The sequence below is a fragment of the Zingiber officinale genome, chromosome 5A (assembly GCF_018446385.1).
Source record: "Zingiber officinale cultivar Zhangliang chromosome 5A, Zo_v1.1, whole genome shotgun sequence".
NCBI lineage: Eukaryota > Viridiplantae > Streptophyta > Magnoliopsida > Zingiberales > Zingiberaceae > Zingiber > Zingiber officinale.
This window is the reverse complement of record NC_055994.1, coordinates 117,813,461-117,832,061: the sequence shown is the minus strand read 5'-3', so window position 1 is coordinate 117,832,061 and position 18,601 is coordinate 117,813,461. Positions and strand designations below refer to the sequence as shown.

Below are 18,601 nucleotides of genomic sequence, written 5' to 3'. Positions count from 1 at the left end.
TTCATACGATACCAAAATAGTGTCGTTCGAGTCAAAGACCAAAACTTCGGCACGGTTTGAGATTACCTTACTCCTACTACCTTTTCCCCCTTCTTATTCTGTTTCATCTTCTTCTTGATTAGTGTTGTCTAACACCATCTCATGCCAACGCACTATGAGTCTACACTCAATGATTATCCTAGCCAACCACCAAACTTGACATTGGAATGAGATTTCACACCTAAACTCAGTCCTCTACTTTCACTTACTAAGAGACTCACAAATAAGGGTTAAAATTGGTTGAACCTCTTCTTCTCTCTCCTTTTCCTCAATCCTCCATCCAAACACACTCTAAAAATTATGTAGTTTTTCTAAAAAAAAATTCAAACATTTAGATCTTTGACCACTTTTTTCTAGTAAATGACAATACTTTCAAGAAGTATGGTTATTTTATCACAATTATAAGTTTGGTAGAAAATAGGTGCCATATGCTAACTTATTATAGTGCCATTACTTGAGCTAGTAATAGGCTACACTTGAAGAAAATTGGAATGCAATTAAAAATTTTTAAAGTTCAAGCTAGATATGAAATAATCCTAAAAATATGTTCGATATCCTTTAAATAGCCCTCTATCTTAATCAGTTTCCCTCACTTTCCAACTACAGATAGACTTTGCATACAGAGTTCTTGCTACTATTTTCATTCTTTATCACTAGACACCTATATGATACTGGCTATAAGAAGAAACAAAAGTCTAGCATTACAAATGGTGGCTAAAACACAAACCTTGTTAGAGCTTTGGTATTTGATTGGAACCATAATATTTTGGTATCATGCTAATGTAACATATATGGTGTTAATGATGAACTGGAGGTGGAATGAAGAATGAGAACATGAAGTGAAAAGAACATAGACAACTATAAGTTCTAACTTTGTGTACTGTCCGATACAATTTTGACATTATCTTATATAAAATAGACTAAAAATAAATAAATAAAATATTATTTTAATTTATCTTAACTTGTGTTGTAACATGCCTAGGTGTGTCTGAGTGTTGGCATGGCAAAAAACTCATCAACATAATTGACATAGTGACACAAATGATATTGTCTATGTGCCAAGTAGGAATGAGTTTTTGTGATTTTTCAGAATGATAGTTTCAACTGTGTCACTCGGCATGGTACGAGGTTTCAAACTATGGTCTAATCAAACTTTTTTTTGTTCTTTAAATGAAATTAGATAAAGAAATAACGCATTTGACTTTTACTGTATGTTGAGAGAGATATTTCTCTTCATCTGTTGACCAAATCTGGAGTCCTTTAGGTTTTTATATCTTCTTGCTCCCATAATTCAACACTATAGTGTCTGAAATTTGCGGGGACTCAATAGTATTTAGTATTTACTTTACTTTTGTAAGATATTTCCCTCTTTCTTTCCTTGTAATTTTTAAGGAAATCTTTAGTATGCTATCATTGATTGTGGTTCTCTTTGGGCATCTATTCCATCTAATAAAGTATATTGTTGTTGAATCCTGCAAATGATACATTTCTATAAAATTTTAACGTGTGATTTATGTCATGATAGCTGTTCTTTTATTCTGTCACTAAAATTTCTGTGTTTCTGTTTTTTTTGGAAAAAGGGCCAAATAAAGCAGTTGATATCTCATTTGCTGGTACTCAGTCAATTGTTGGAATTCTTCCCCAGTCTGATACGTCTTCCACTAGGTAGGAGATGTACATGCCTCTCTCCTGTCTGCTCAAACTTCAAAGTACTCCTATCACATGGATAATAAGGAAAAATTTGCTGCTATCAGAAGAGACATGTTAACAATGTTTTTTTTTTTTAAAAAAAATTGAATTTCACTGTTAGCATGCCAAACTAGGTGTATTACATCAACAATAACCTTATCCCACTAGGTGGGGTCAGCTATAAACTAGGTGTATTACATGTTTGTCTAAAATTGGCTGTTCCTTTTCTCTTGAATGCAGTCCATGCCAGTTTTAACCAATACGTGTCTATGAGAACTGGAAAAATCTCATGTTATGGATATCCTTGAATGCTTATTATAGTTATGTTTGAGAAATATAATGTGCACATGCATTTAAAGGCTTCTACTAGATGAAGAAGAATTTTTGTTTGTAAATGTTAAAAATATCAATACTATGTAAAGTTGTGCACTTCAATGATGAAGAAGATTAGGCATTTAGCAATGTTAAAAATATTGATACTATTTTCAAGTTCCAACGACAAGGAGATGCTGCTGGAAATATAATTTGAATAACAGTCAACAACAAACTGTAAGTCAATAAAACACTATTGCTTGTAATATCCTATCCTGCCAATTGACTCTATAAAACACTATTGCTTGTAATATCCAGAACTGAGTCAATATTTATTTCTTATATAATCAATCAATCACCTTTGAACATGTCAATACCATCTTAGTCTATTTTCTCTCATTTTAGCTCAATGGAAATGTGGTATATAAGAAAAATGTTTGGTGGTTAAATTGGTGAGTGAATTCTCAAGTCTTGTGCAGTAGCCATGTGCTCCTTGTCTAAAACTCAAGTTTCATATATATTTTGGTGCAGCCAGTCTTATTTAATGATGAAGAGAGTGCCCTATGAAGAAACAATCATGCAAAACGTTAACAGCAAAGTAGAATAAAAATGTTATAATTTGAAATTAGTTAAATGTAACTGCATTGTATAATAAAAATATGAAAGGAATATGAACATATTCAGAGCTAACAACTCATAAATTAAAAAGACCAGGTTGAAGGTTTAAGAATGGAGACTAAAGTAAGTCCTGCTTAGCATAATAAAGGTCGAAGAGACTTATTGCCAACAATATTGCCTCACATATATCTCATTGATGGATGAAGTTTCATGCAACTGGACTCAAATAGTTAGGACACATGATTTGTTGCTCTTGTTTCACAAGTATCTATAGTCTGTCATTGCTAACCTTTATAAGAAGCTTATTTGTGTTTCGAATTTCAAATATTCAGATGATTCCACTGTCTTGCATTAGTTGGTAGACAAGGATTGGTTTGCCTCTGCCTCTTAGATTTTATGAGAAGCTTCTATGTTAAGTCAGAAGGTTTCTTGGCTGTGACTCTCAAATTGAGTGTGACCAATTGCCATTTTGTTTTTATGTGCTTTTGCCATTTTATTGTCTCAGAGATTTCATATTGGTAAATTGTTCACTCCACTGCAGAATGCTGGTTGCATATGAAAAGGGTCTATTAGTTCTTTGGGATGTCAACAAAAGAGAAGCTGTTAGTTCTGGAGGTCACAGTGCTCTGAAAGTAAGGGTTGCTGATGGCACTGATTCTCTAACTGGAACTGGTGATTACATTGAAAGCATGGTTGCCAATCATGAAGAAGAAAATGAAATTTGTTCTCTTTGCTGGGTATCTGCTAATAATTCTATTGCGGCTGTGGGTTACATTAATGGAGATGTGTTGTTGTGGGACTTCACATCTAATTCCTTAACAAAAAGGCAACAACCTGGGAAACAGTCCAATAATGTGGTTAAGCTGCAACTGGCATCAGCAGAACGTAGACTTCCTGTCATTGTCTTACACTGGTCAGCCAATTCCAAAGGAAGTAATGAAACAAGAGGGCAGCTTTTTATCTATGGTGGTGATGAGATTGGATCTGAAGAAGTTTTGGCAGTATTTCCTTTCCCATTTTCTGAATTTTATGTGTTTATTACTTTGCTTTATTATATAACTAAATTTATATCATACTCCTATTCATGACATGTTTAGAAGTTTTAATCAAGTTTCTCAGTTCTAGGGTTATGTTTTTTTCAAGAAACCCATATTTACACTATTAATTTGCTCATTTATGTTAGTTGTAAAAAAACAATCTAGGTTGAATAAGTAGCATATTTTCTTTTCATACAATAATAACAACAATCAAACTTTTATCCTACTAGTCGAGTCAGCTATATTGATCCTCCTACACTATGGGGCTTGATCCTCTATTATATCCTCATCCATATTTATTTATTTTTTATTTTATCAATGCTAACTAAGTCTTCCTTGGTCTTCCTCTTCTTCGATTAATGTGTATTTGTTATGGTTTCACATCACCTAAATAGGACATTTATTGATCGCTTAATACATATTCATGCCATCTTAAATTTGTTTCTCGGAGTTTTCCTTCAAAAGGTGCAATCCCGACTCTCTTAAATGGTCTCATTTCTATCCTCATATCAACAAATCCATTTTAATATAGACATCTCTTCAACTTTCATCTCTAGTGTGTTTGCTTCATAGCGCAACATTTAGTTCTATATAACATAGCAGGTATAGCCACTTTTAAAGGTACCTTATCATCACAAGGAACACTTGCCTCCTTCATTTCAATCGTTTTACTTATATTCTATGTAAAACATACCTATTAACCCTCAATCATTTAAAAAAAAATGATCCTAAATAATTAAAATTTTCAATTATAGAAGTAATTAATCTCCTCTTTTAACAATTATCTTGCTACGTCTACTGCTAAATTTAAATTTTATATTTTCTGTCTTTATTTTGTTAAGCCTAAAATCTTTAACTTCCAATGTCTTCTTTTAAGATTTGAGCTTAACATTTATTCTTTCATGTGTTTTATCAACTAAAACATTGTTATCTGTAAATAATATGCACCATGGTTATGTGCCTAGTGAGTTCATTTATAACTAGTGTTAAAATATATGAACTTAAAATCCTTGATATAACCCTATTTTTATAGAAAATCTTTTAGTTAATCCGTCTGAAATCTTCACTTTCATCATTATATTCTCATACATATTCTTAATTATTTCAATATATGTTATGCTAATCCTTTTTCTTTCTAAATTTCTTTATATAATTTCTTTCGGAACTCTATCATAGGGTTTTATTTCTAAGTAAATAAATATCATGAGTAAGTGATGCTTCTTTTATGATACTTTTCAATGTCTGAGTAGATGTATAACTTTTATGAAACTTTCAAGTATGAATCTAAATTGATTTTCAGTCTTCATGGTGTAGCTCATTAGCTTAATCCTAAAATAATTTACACAATTTTGTATTGTCTCCTTTGTTTTTATATGTGAAACTAGAGTATTTATCCTCCATTGATCATACTTCTTTTCCAATATTTGCATGACATGATAAGACTGCGTACAATAGACCCTTTCCCAGGACACTATGTTAGTAGGAATCTCATGCATCAAGCTACCCTTTATATCAAGTTGAACAACTTCACAAGTCATTTAATACTTTGCTTCACTAGGCACTATCATACCTTTATGAGTCCCATTGTTTGTTTTTTCATTTTTTTAACCCATTTAATGCCTCTTCTATTTTGAAATTTAGATTCTCTAATAAAAAATTAATTTATATGCTCTGCTTACCAACTTAAATTTTATAAATTAAATTGATCACCTAAATCTTCTTTAAAAATTGATGAAAATACTTCTTTCATTGCTCCTTTATTTTTTCATCCTTCACTAATACCTTATTGGATTTATTTTTAATGTATTTTATTTGAATAAGATATTTTATTTTCCTCTCTCTCGATTTAACTATTCTATAGATGTCTTTTTACCCTTATTTTGTATAAGTTGTCGATACAAGCATATTTGATAACTTCATTCTTGGCTTCAATCACTACTTTCTTGATAACTTTTTAAAGTTTTCTTTGTTCTTACAAATTTACAAGAATTGTAACTTACAGGTTTTTTTTTCCTAAAAGAGAAGTTTCTCTTGTACATCATTTCACGACCAAACTTTTTTATTTAGTGGTGCTCATGCTCTTGACTCACCGAGTAAACTCTTGGCGAATGTTTTCAAATATTGACGTCATTTTATCGCATGTCGTATTTGAAGCACCATATATTTCTCTTAATACTTGTGTTTCTACCATCTCCTAAAAGATTTTGTTTACTTTCCATCTTTAACTTCCATAATTTGTTCTAGGAGCTATGCACATTTTCTTTCTATTGATACTATGCTTAAGATGTATATCTAATACCATTAACCTATGTTTGGAGATTATGTTTTCTCCAGGGATGACTTCGTGATCTTTAAAAAATTTCTATCCCTTCCTATCATAAAAGTCAATTTGTGGTTTATTCTTTCCACTTTTGAACATAATGAGCGTTCTTTTCTCTTGAAAAACATATTAGTTATTATAAGTTCATATGCTATCGCGAAATCTAATATAATGTTTTTATTTTTCGTTTCTTGTTTCAAAATCATAACCCCATGCACCCTATCATATTATTTATTTCTTACTCGTGCATGTATATTTAGATCTTCTCCTATTAAAATCATTCGTTTGTTGGATCTTGTATACCATATCATATAGGTATTTTCAAAATCTATATTTGGTGTTTATATACATCTAATCCTACTTGAGATGAATATATGCTAATTATATTAATAGTTTCTTTTGTTACCATTATCTTGAGAGTTATAATCTTATCTTCCTAACTATTCACTTCGTCATTTAACGGACTATTTATAACAATACCTACTATATTTCTCATTTTACTTTTTTTTTGTGTAACGTAATTTAAAACTTAAGTACTCTATCATCTTACCTTCTCTCTTACCTCATTTTTTTTCTTTTGTAAATAAAAAATATTAATTTTTCTCCTAATCATTGTATCTATTTCTTCCATTGTTTTGTTGGTGCTTGTTCATATATTTCATACTTCAAATCTAAGACTTTCCTATAATGTTTGTTATTATCCAACTTAGAATGTGAATACTCTTATAAATTTAACATTACATTTAAATTCTTATGAAGATATAGCGGTCTTTGCCAAGATGTTGCGTTCGGATCCTGCAACATGTTCTTTCTAGGAAACAAGTTAGGCTGACAATCTAACACAACCTCCTTTATTTAGCCTTGGGATTGAGCATGTGGAATTTATTCACTATGAACAGAGTTAGTATATTTTCCATCATTGTATATATTGATCTTTACTATCATTATGTTTTTTCCACATAAGGTTTGTGTCAATTTGGTTTTAGCCAAATGTATGTTTTATTGTACCTAGAATCTAAATACACAAAAATTAGCATATAGTTAGATAATAGAAAATTATTTATTCAAATTATCCTTTTATGTTATAATAGCATATAAGGATGAAAGAAACTATCAAAAAGTGAAAGGCTGTTGAGGTAATGCAACCCCTCCAGCGCGGTCGCAGGGATCGCGCGACTCTTTGACGCAGTCGCGGGGTTCACACGACCCCTCCGGTGCGGCCGTGGAGGTCTGCGACCCTTATGTCGCGACCACAGGGGTCGCGACCTTTGCGGCAGCTGCGGTCAGCGGACGGAATAAAAATGTTTCACCTGTTTCGACTGGTTGACACGATATTTCAATCCATGGTCAAAACTATACCATTCTAAATGGAACATAAAGTCCTTGCATGATTTCTTTTTCATCTCTTGCCTCTTTCCCTCTTCAATTATCCACGACACCATATGTCGAAACACTATTATCGAAACAATATTGTTTTAATCAAAAGCTTGGAACTTCGACACTGCTTGATATTTTGATCCTTGAAGTGTTTAATATATTTTGATGTTTGTTAATTAGATCCTTAAAAGAGTTGCATATATGTTTACTTTTGGGTATAAGGAGATAATTAGAAATCAAAAGAAGACTTATTGCTCTTAGTCAAAGTATAATATAACACATGAGCAATTGGATTTGTGGCCACATTAATTTTTAATCAAAAACCACTTAGATTAAAGGGCAAAAATCAAAAGGGTTGAACACTAATTGGTACAACCATTGTTTGAAGTGCCGTTCCGTGCCGCCCGGCACGGACGATTTTTACCGTTCCGTCGGGCGGCCGAAACCGGCACGGTGAGGAGTCCCCGTCTCGGCGGCGCCGGAGGAGACGCGGGACGCCTCCTTCGGCGCTGGAGGAGACGCGGGACGCCTCCGGCGGCGTCCCGCGGCACCTTCGGCGTGCAGAAGGCGCCGCGCGACGCCTTCTGCTGCGGCGCCGAAAGCGTCCAGCAGGGTCGCCGGACGCTTCCGGCGACCCTTCCGGCGCCGCCGGAGGCGTCCGGCGACGCTTCCAGCTTCGCCGGACGCCCTCGCGAGATCGATCGCGGGCAAGCGCGATCTCACGTACGCTACTGCGTTTTTTTTTTTTTTTTTTCTGTTTTTAATAATTATTTATTTTATTTTATTAATTTAAACAATTCCTAAGGAGGATGGGTAGAGCATGTGTGATATTTCGAAGAGGCTTTTATAAACCTAGTTAAATTATCCTAATAAAATATATTTAAAATTAAAATAAACTAAATAAATTTTATTAATTAATATACTAAAAAAATAATATTTTAAATTTCATTTAAAAATTTTAAAAAATATATAATAATTCTTATTTATATTCTAATATATTTTTATTATTTTAAATTTCATTTAAATTTTTTAAAAAATGTAAAAAAATTCTAAAAAAATTCTAATAAATTATATTTATATTCTGATTTTTTTTTTTTAATTTTTAAAATTTTTTTACTTGATATTTTTTACTATATAAAATATATATTATTTAATTAATAATTAATTAAATGAATAAATAGTTAATTTATATAATTATTATTAATATAAAATAATATCTTGTATTAATTATTATTATTATTATTATTATTATAGATACTTCCATTTTAATTTGAATTATTGATATATCAATTCTATTTAAATAAAATTATTTTTAATTATTTTTTTAACAATATTAAATTATTCAATAATTGAGAACTTATAATAAATCAATATACAACTTATTTTTATATACACAATAAACATATTTATCTTATCATTATTATAGATAAATAAAAAATACCGAAACTATATCGGCACGGCACGATACGATACCGAAACCGTATCGTTCCGGCCTGAGACCGAAACCTCGGCACGGGTCGAAATTTTAAACCATGGGTACAACTAATCTTTTTTATATATTGTGTTTTTTATGTTGATAATTATGTGTCATACTCACATTTGACATCCCTTAATATTCTACAAAATGCATAAAGATGGATTGAAATAATATTTATTATTTTTTTAGCTTGTGGCTATATAATACAGTGTCAAAATTATACCATTCTAAACGGAACACAAAGTCCTTAAATGGTTTCTTTTTCATCTCCTGCCTCTTTCCTCCTTCAATTCTCCATTGACATCATATGTCAAAACACTATCACAGTATCAAAACAATATCGTTTTAGTCAAAAACCTGGAACTTCAACACCTTGATATTTTGATCCTTGAAGAGTTTAATATATTTTGATGTTTGTTGATTAAACCCTTAAAAGAGTTGCATATATGTTTACTTCTGGGTATAAGAAGATAATAAGAAATCAACAAAGATTTATTGCTCCTAGTCAAAGTATAATATATCACTCAACTAATTGGATTTGTGGCCACTTTGATTTTTAATCAATAACCACTTAGATTAAAAGACAAAAACCAAAAGGGTGCCGCTTTGATTTTTTTATCAAAAGGGTGTCCCACACCACCAACAACCCATGTACAATTCCCATTATTATCTTCTACCTATATTTTTAGCCTAAATCTTGAACCGGGGGCACGAGCAACCATGTACAATTCCCATTATTATCTTCTGCCTATATTTTTCGCCTAAATCTTGAACTTGGGGCATGTTATAGCAACTATGAAACTGTAGTTGCTACACATGTTGTAGCAACTACAGTTTCATAGCTGCTACAATGTGAATGTTAGGTAAGCTTGTACAACTACGAAACCATAGCTGCTATAACATGAATGGAAGGTGAACAAGATTGAATCAACTTTATTGTAGCTATGAAACCAGAGCTGCCACACATGAATGTTTTTGAATAGGTTAAGTATGTGCTGTAGCCGCTACGGTTTCATAGCTACTGTAACACACCCCCGGTTCAGGATTTAAGTGGGAGATAATAATGGGAACAGTGTGTTGAGGGTAGTTGGGTGATTGTACATGGGTTGCCGATGGGGTGGGCCACCCTTTTGATAAAAAATCAAAGTGGGGTGCTCTTTTGACTTTTAGCCTAGATTAAATCAATGTATAGTGAAAAGTAAATGAGTAAACTACTTAGGTCAATATTTCTTTCAATGCCTTTATGAATGTATCAAATGAACTCTTGGATGTGTTCTAGTAGGACCTACACCAATCGAAGTTTTAGGGGCAAGTTGTGATATGAGGTGATAATGAAACTATATTTCAGACTAACCACACTATGGAAAAGCTTTTGTGATATCTTCATTTTCATAATTGTTGTAATCTTGATGCCTTGCTATAGGCTTATCAAGACTTGATGTAAACTAATGAAGAAAAACTTTGTTGGATCAACATGTCTAAGTGCTGATAGAGTGATACACATAAAGCATGATTTCAACATATGATGCAGGTAACATGAGAAGAATGATAAATAGGTGTTAATTATACTCATTGATTAATAAATAATTAAGAGCTAGTTATGTTGTTTGATTAGGGTATTTAATTAGAATAAATAAGTGTAATTTATTCAATTAAATTTAGAGAGAGTATTATAAAATTAATAGTTAATTTATGCAATATAAATTGATGAAGTGTTAGTTAAATTTTAGTTTGAATTTATTTAAGTTTAAATCAATTTTATAAGAGATGTGGAAAAACCAAAAAAATAATTTTAGAGATAATTTCACACATGTTGTGAAATTATTAAAATATTTAGAACCTTTAGAGTCATTAAAGTTAATTAAATAAGTAGTTCAAATAATTAGGATTATATCCTAATTATTCTCTTCTAATTAGTTGAGATCATCCAACAATAATTAACCCGACCACTCTCTCGTTGTCATCACCAATATCTGAATCGACATTACTTCCTCCCTCTTTGCAATGGATCCCAACACCTCCGTGGTATGATTGGAGTTCGTGTTGCATGGATAATGTAGAGAGCATGCCTCCTTACATGACAAAAATGACAATTGTAAGATAAAACTATTTTGTCGTTTTATTATAATATGGTTTGATTTAACATGGTAGAGAAGTTCACACACAAAAATTTATTCGCACTAGTGTGCTATCTTGTAGTATGATGACCCCAATATTATTGCTTCTGAAAAAAAGCCAAAATATAACTTTAAATATGTATCCAAGACTAAAAATATTTTGAACATATTCTTTTAGTATCGTGATGTAAATACAACAACAACCAAGTCTTATCCCACTAGGCTTGGTGGTTGTTGTAGTTGCGATAGAGAAATCAATTGAATTGGAATCAAATTATTTTGATTTGGCTGATTTCTCCAAATCCCACTCAAGAATCTTTCTAGAATAACAAGTATGGGGATTAAGGATGTCCAGACGAGTTACAAAGAAAGATGCAAGAGAGATTTAACATGGTGCAGAGGCTGTGGCAGATAACCCCAAGAAGGTAGGTTGACTTTGGTACTTGCACTTTAGCATTCAAAATGAGGAAGAAAGGTGACATATTCTTTATCTTCATCGTGACTTACATTTTGTCTTCTTTGGGCATTCTCAATGACATAGATGAACAACATTCATTATTATTGTAGTCCTCTTCTAACCTATGTAACATAATTAAAATAATTAATTACATTTAAATAAGTTATAACTTTATGAATTATTAAGTATGAAGAATTATTAAATATTATTTTTTACTGATAATTAATTATTTTAAGTTAATTAATAGTTTAAATAATTAAATATATTAACCAAATTTTATTTAAATTTAGCTAATTTATCATAGAAGTAAGAAATCATGTCAACCATGGTGGCTTGAAAGTTTTTAATTCCTCAAATCCTATATACAAGAAAAAATGAGATACAAATTGTATTGATTTATTAATCATATAAACTATTTCTAACTCAGAAGAAACAGTTAGACTTTCTATAATTTGTAATATCTGTATATACATATCAAATATAGATCCATAACGTTAAGGTTGTTAGATATCTTTTATTGCTTAATTCAGTAAATATTATCATTTTGCTATTTTTTTATACCAATTCAGATTTTACTAATTCAATCAATTCGATTTGGTCGATACTTAGGGTTTTCAATTTTCTGATACCAATACTGCCACCCATGCTGCAATTGACCTCGATATGAGACTATTATTAACCATTTAATTGTATAATAGACTTTTACATCTATAGTTTGTGGTGAATTTGTAAATGCAGAGATGGTTTTGTAATTCATTTTTACCCTTTAAATTTTGTTCAAGGAGAATATGATAGAAGGCTAGGGAAAATTTGCTACTGCAACTAGAGGGAAGCTTTGAATAATTGGATGTAGAAAACTGATTTGCAATCATACTGTCAACGTACACAAATTATAAAAGAAAAACCAACACTGGTACAAGCTCCTCAACTGAAAGTAAATTCCTTGGATACATATCTCCACTTTCTTATTCCGAGTAAACTATAGAGTAAATTATAATCATAGATGCCCCGTGGGCTGAATATTCTTTATCAGTCTTTGACTCTCGAGAATTTGTGAATTTGGTTGTTGACAAAATAAATGAATAAGTTTGTATGTTAAATTACCCAGAGGGGTTTGGAGCTTCAGTAACAAGAATGTCACTTGATGTGTGTCCGGTTTTTTCTTCTTAACCGGAGAAACAGTTATTTTAGGTCCGGATAAATAGGATATTCCTTTTGTTCAAGCAATGCAATGATTTACTCACTTGATGTGTGTCAGGTTTGAGTCATTCATGCCACTGCATTACTTTCATTTGTCATCATTTACTCATGCAGGTTCTTACTCTTGAATGGTCCTCTGGAGTAGAGACTTTAAAGTGCATCTCACGTGTGAACCTGAATCTTAATGGATCCTTTGCAGATATGATTCTGATCCCAAATGACAGTATATCAGACAGTTCCACTGCTGCTCTTTTTGTATTAACGAACCCTGGCCAGTTGAGTGTCTATGATGGTAATATCTTATCTGAGTTAAACTCTGATGGGGACCCATCTGTTTTTGCTGAAAATTTTCCAGTAGTGGTGCCTACCATTGATCCAAATATGACTGTGAATAAACTTTGTTTGCTACCCAAAGGCAGCAACTCTTTAAAAGTTTTATTTAAGGTACCTTCCAACTCAGGCTTAGTTTAATTATTGCCTTTTAAATGCTATCCAATTCTTAATCTCATTCATTAAGGTTTTAAATATTTATAGAAATTTCGTATGGGAAGGTTACCTTCTCATACCTTATCTATGGGCACAAAGTGGCCTCTTACTGGTGGGGTTCCTCCTGAAGTGTCCTATGAAGATTATGAGGTTGAAAAAATTTTTATAGCTGGTTATCAAGATGGATCTGTGAGAATATGGGATGCTACATATCCTGTACTGGTTCTGATGTTTGTGTTAGAAGGAAAGGTTTGTGGCTTATCGTTGCTATCTACGAGGACATGTGACATTACATGTCCAGAACTCATAGTCAGTCCTTCATTTGTTAAATTCTTTAATTTTGTTATTTAACCACAGCTGCCAGCTATGGAAGTGGAGGTGACAATTCCTGCAGTAACAGCTGTTGCCTTTTGTCCTTTGAGTATGACCTTGGCTATTGGCGATGAATGTGGTTTGGTTAGACCATTCTCTAAATGTTTCTTTGATTTTGAGGCTTGAAGATCAGTTAATGTGTGAGATCCTATTTTTTCTTTGTGATTATATAGGTTAGGATCTATAAACTTCAAGAAAACACCAATGGATCAAGCTTTCACTTTGTGACCCAGACAAACCAGGAAGGTAATATCCTCCCACAGCCCAATCAAAGCAAATTATTTGCATGTTAACTGTGAGATCCTGAGATGATTGATTTTCCTTCGGTAGTTCCTATTCTATGTTGATATTTGAGACTTGAAGACCTACAACTTTGAGGCCCAACTCACTGAGGTTTTATAAGAATGTAGATAAGATGGTCTTAGCCAATTGGCATCCACATGCCCTTGGTGATCAACTACATAGGTTTTTTAAATCTAAACTTTAAATAATAACTATCTTATCTAAATCATGACAAATTAGATAGAAACTAAAGGTGCCAAAAATGAGACAGATGGGAGAGAGAAACTAGAAAAATAAATAATTCATATTTCTCTTTTATCTTTTTTTTTAAAGATATCGATTCCTTTTCTTCACTTGTATTTTTTTTTTTCTTTCACACTTTTTAAACAATTCTTACTCTTTTTTTAATAAGTTGTGTTTCTTGCCTATGTTGGTTTATTAGAACTTGGTGAATAGAAGAGGTGAAGGAAGAAGTTCAACATGAAAAAAACTTCCATTGTGTGGTGTAGTATGTTGTGGAACTCCATATGAAGTAGATATTTGAAAAAGATCAAAAAAAAAAAAAAAAAAAAAAAAAGGAAAAAAGGGTGGAAAATGAAGATGGAAGGAATGAAGGAAAGACTTAGGTTTGCATATTGGTTAACTGAAGAGGTAAGGGTGGAAGTAGGGAGTGGTGTTGTGTCATTATATCATGACCTCCTAAGGGAATTGCAGAAAAAGATGCTAATCCGATTAAGAAATCCTAATTTATAGCAGTTAAAGAGGTATAAATATGTTGTATTGTTGTTCACAGAGAACTATCTCATATATATATATATATATATATATATATATATATATATATATATATATATATATATATATATATATATATATGTGGAATGCCAATCTGACAATGTCGAACGCCAATAGTTATATTAAGAAATCCCAATTGTTATTTGACTTTGCTATTGCTAACTATGTCGAATGCCTTATGTTTGCCTTTCTTATACAATGCCAATCAAAAATTTAATGTTGATTGAGGAAGAAATGCATTGCTCGGTCAATAATGTCTCACAATCCCCCTACCATAAATTTGATTTAGATGTGTTGAGATCCCAACTAAACCCTATATTATAGAATATTAAGCAATGATGTAATTAAAGGACTGTTATATTTAACCTCCCAACTACAGCCTTGACGAAATAGTAAAGTTGTCGTCGTGTGACTGAATTCAAGTTGCGGAAACCTCTTGTAACGCAAGATAATATCGTGTATAATAGATCCAATGTGGTCAAACTCTTTCTCGGGATCCTATATTGGCCGAAGCTTCATGCACTATGCTACCCTTTATTATCATTTTTTATTCAACAATTGATTTTGACAGTCATGAGAAGTTTTTTTAATACAAAGAAGTAAGGCCTAGAGGACTTATGAAATGGGAACATTCTTATTTGTCATGCATTAATTCTACTAAAAACTTATACCTAGTTACTTTTTTTTAATGAAATTAACACCTTATTTATAGGTGGGCAAATTCATTCTTGTTTTTCAGTTAAGTTTTCAAACCAATTAGAATTTTGGATTCTATTCTTCTAAGTTTAAAACTAATCTAAATTAAAATTAGCCACCAAACTAAGCTGAAATTTTCCATTTGATTAGGTAAAATTCAATAGCATAGGAGGATCCATATAATTGACTCATTTAGTGGGGGGATAAAAAGTTGTTGTTATATTAGGTAAAATCCAAAAAAAAATCTAAAATTAATATATCCACCATACTCTTGATCAGGATTTGAAATGTCGTTTCGTGCCACCCGGCACGGACGGTTTTTAACATTCCGCCTGATGGTCGAAACCGGCACGGGAGGTGTCCCCGTCTCGGCAGCGTCGGAGGAGAAGCGGGACGTCTCCGTCGGCGCCGGAGGAGACGCGGGACGTCTCCGTCAGCGCCGGAGGAGACGCGGGACGCCTCCGGCGGCGTCCCGCGACGCCTTCTGTGGCGCCAAAGGCGTTGTGCGCGACGCCTTCTGCGGCGCTGGACGCGTCGTGCGCGACGCCTTCTGCGACACCGAAAGCGTCCGACAAGGTCGTCGGACGCTTCCGGCGCCTCCTGAGGCGTTCGGCGACGCTTCCAGCGCCGCCGGACGCCCCCCGCGGGATCGCTCGCGATCTCGTGTACGCAGGTACGTGATTTTTTTTCTTTTTTAATAATTATTTATTTTATTTAATTAATTTAAACAATTCCTAAGGAGGATATGTGATATTTCGAAGAGGCTTTTATAAACCCTAATTAAATTATCCTAATAAAATATATTTAAAATTAAAATCAACAACAACAACCAAGCCTTTTCTCACTAGGTGAGGTCGGCTGTATGAATCCTTTTACGCCATTGAGCTCTATCTCCTATTATATCATCATCTATATTTAAATAAATTTTATCTTGTTTTATTGTTGCTAACCAAGTCTTTTTTTTTCTTTTCTTTCAATAGATATTTATATAGATTTTATCATTAATCAATCATTATTTGCACACAGTTACCAACCACCCAAACACTATGAACTCCACTGTACTTGAGGAATAAAGGGTAAAGCTACTGACTATCTCGGCTCTAGGTATTTGTTAATTCTTGATTTGCTCAACACTCACATTAATTCTCTCATCTCGCAATCAACTTCATGTGCTCGAGTCATAGTCCAACATTCAGCTCCATATAACATAACAGGTCTAACTGCAGTTTTATAGAACTTACCTTTAAGTTTAAGAGGTACTTTACGGTCACATAAAACACTCGACGCTCCCCTCCATTTCACCCATCCTGCTTGTATTCTATGTAAGACATCTCTCTTAATTCCTCCATCATTTTGCAAAAATGATCCTAAATATTTAAATCTTTCGGTTGCAGGCAACTCGTCATCTCCTATCTTAACAATTGTCACATTACTTCTAATATTGCTAAACTTAAATTCCATATATTCTGTCTTTAATCTACTAAGCTTAAAATCTTTCCCTTCTAGTGTTTCCCTCCAATAAATTAAATAAATTTTATTAATTAATATTCTAAAAAATAATATTTTAAATTTCATTTAAAATTTTTAAAATATATATAATAATTCTTATTTATATTCTAATATATTTTTTATTATTTTAAATTTCATTTAAATTTTTTTTAAAAAAATCTAATTTTTTTAAAAAAATTCTAATAAATTATATTTATATTCTGATATTTTTTACTATTTAAAATATATATTATTTAATTAATAATTAAATAGTTAATTTATATAATTTTTATTAATATAAAATAATATCTTGTATTAATTTATATACTTATTATTATTATTATTATTATTATTATTATTATTATTATTATAGATACTTTCATTTTAATTTGAATTATTGATATATCAATTCTATTTAAATAAAATTATTTTTAATTATTTTTTCTAACAATATTAAATTATTCAATAATTGAGAATTTATAATAAATTAATATACAACTTATTTTTATATACATAATAAACATATTTATCTTATAATTACTATAGATAAATAAAAAACACCGAAACTGTATCGGCACGATACGATACCGAAACCGTATCGTTCCGGTCTGAGACCAAAACTCCGGCACGGGTCGAAATTTTAAATATTGCTCTTAATTATTAGTGTAGTATATATTGAAATAATTCTAAAAAAAGTTTATGACAAAGTCCCTAGGAAAATTATGTCGAGAATTTTAGAAAAAGAAACGTGTTAGTATAAAATATATTGAAATAACTAAGAATATACAAGAGTGAAGACTCTAGAGGATTAACTGAAGCATTACATATAAAAATAGACTCTAAATTCATGTCTTTTTTACACTAATTATGGATAAACTCACTAGACATATTTAAAACACGTTATAATAGTGCATGCTGATTCTTGATGATATTGTTTTGGTGGATGAGACACCTGAAAAACTAAATGTTAAGCTTGAATCTTGGCATGAGACACTGGAAGTTAAAGGTTTTAGGCTTAGTAGAGCAAAGACTTAATATATGAGTTTAAGTTTAGTAGTAGACGTAATAAGACAATTATCATAGTAGGGAATGATGGGCTACCGATAACTTGAAAGTTTTAACTATAGAAGTTGATACAGATGTTTTACATATGATACAAACAAGATGATTGAAATATAAGAAAATGTTATGTGTTTTTTATGATTGCAAGGTACCTCTAAAGTTTAAAAGAAAGTTTTATAAAATGGCGGTTAGACCTACTAGCAAGCACATGATTAAAAAATAAGTCACTGAGAAAAAAAATGTTAAAATGGATATGCGGACATATGAAAATGGATAGGATAAGAAATGATACCATTAGAGAGAAAATCAGGCGACCAATAAATGTTCCATTTAGATGATGTGAGACCATAACAAATATGTACATTAAGGACGGAGACCAAAGAAGAAATAAGATTAAATATAGATGAGGATATACTAGGGAATCAAATCTAATGACATAGGAGGATCCTTGTAGGTTAGCTCAGGAAGTGGGATAAAGACTTGGATGTTATTGTACCCTTGTAAGCTTTAAACTTCAAAAAATTGGAAGAAATCCATGGCCTTCTTTAATCACCTATAAACATATGAATTGGGTGGCAACCCATGCCGCCCGAAATGGCCAGTTCTTATCGTTCCAGCACGGGACCAACACCAATAGCTATGCAAGAATCCTATGCTTGTGTGCATCCTCACGTGCTTGCTACCGACATAGAGCATGCCATAGGAAACTTTTATCAATTACAAGAAATCAAAAGGGGATGTTATAAATGCTCTAAAATTTACCCAGTAGCAACACAC

At 32.0% G+C, this 18,601-nt stretch overlaps 1 protein-coding gene across 4 annotated transcripts in view; it reads left to right on the top strand.

Annotated features, from left to right (window-relative positions):
* The window catches only part of LOC121981474 (syntaxin-binding protein 5-like), a 65,054-nt gene that overhangs the window by 30,148 nt on the left and 16,305 nt on the right, over positions 1 to 18,601 (top strand). For 3 of the 4 annotated variants that reach the window (XM_042534008.1, XM_042534010.1, XM_042534011.1), the window contains exons 7-12: positions 1,620 to 1,704; positions 3,200 to 3,659; positions 12,758 to 13,087; positions 13,178 to 13,378; positions 13,487 to 13,585; positions 13,675 to 13,747. In XM_042534008.1, the coding sequence (XP_042389942.1) occupies positions 1,620 to 1,704; positions 3,200 to 3,659; positions 12,758 to 13,087; positions 13,178 to 13,378; positions 13,487 to 13,585; positions 13,675 to 13,747 (1,248 nt within the window). The remainder of the gene's footprint in view (positions 1 to 1,619; positions 1,705 to 3,199; positions 3,660 to 12,757; positions 13,088 to 13,177; positions 13,379 to 13,486; positions 13,586 to 13,674; positions 13,748 to 18,601) is intronic. The other variant, XM_042534009.1, reaches the window with a different exon arrangement.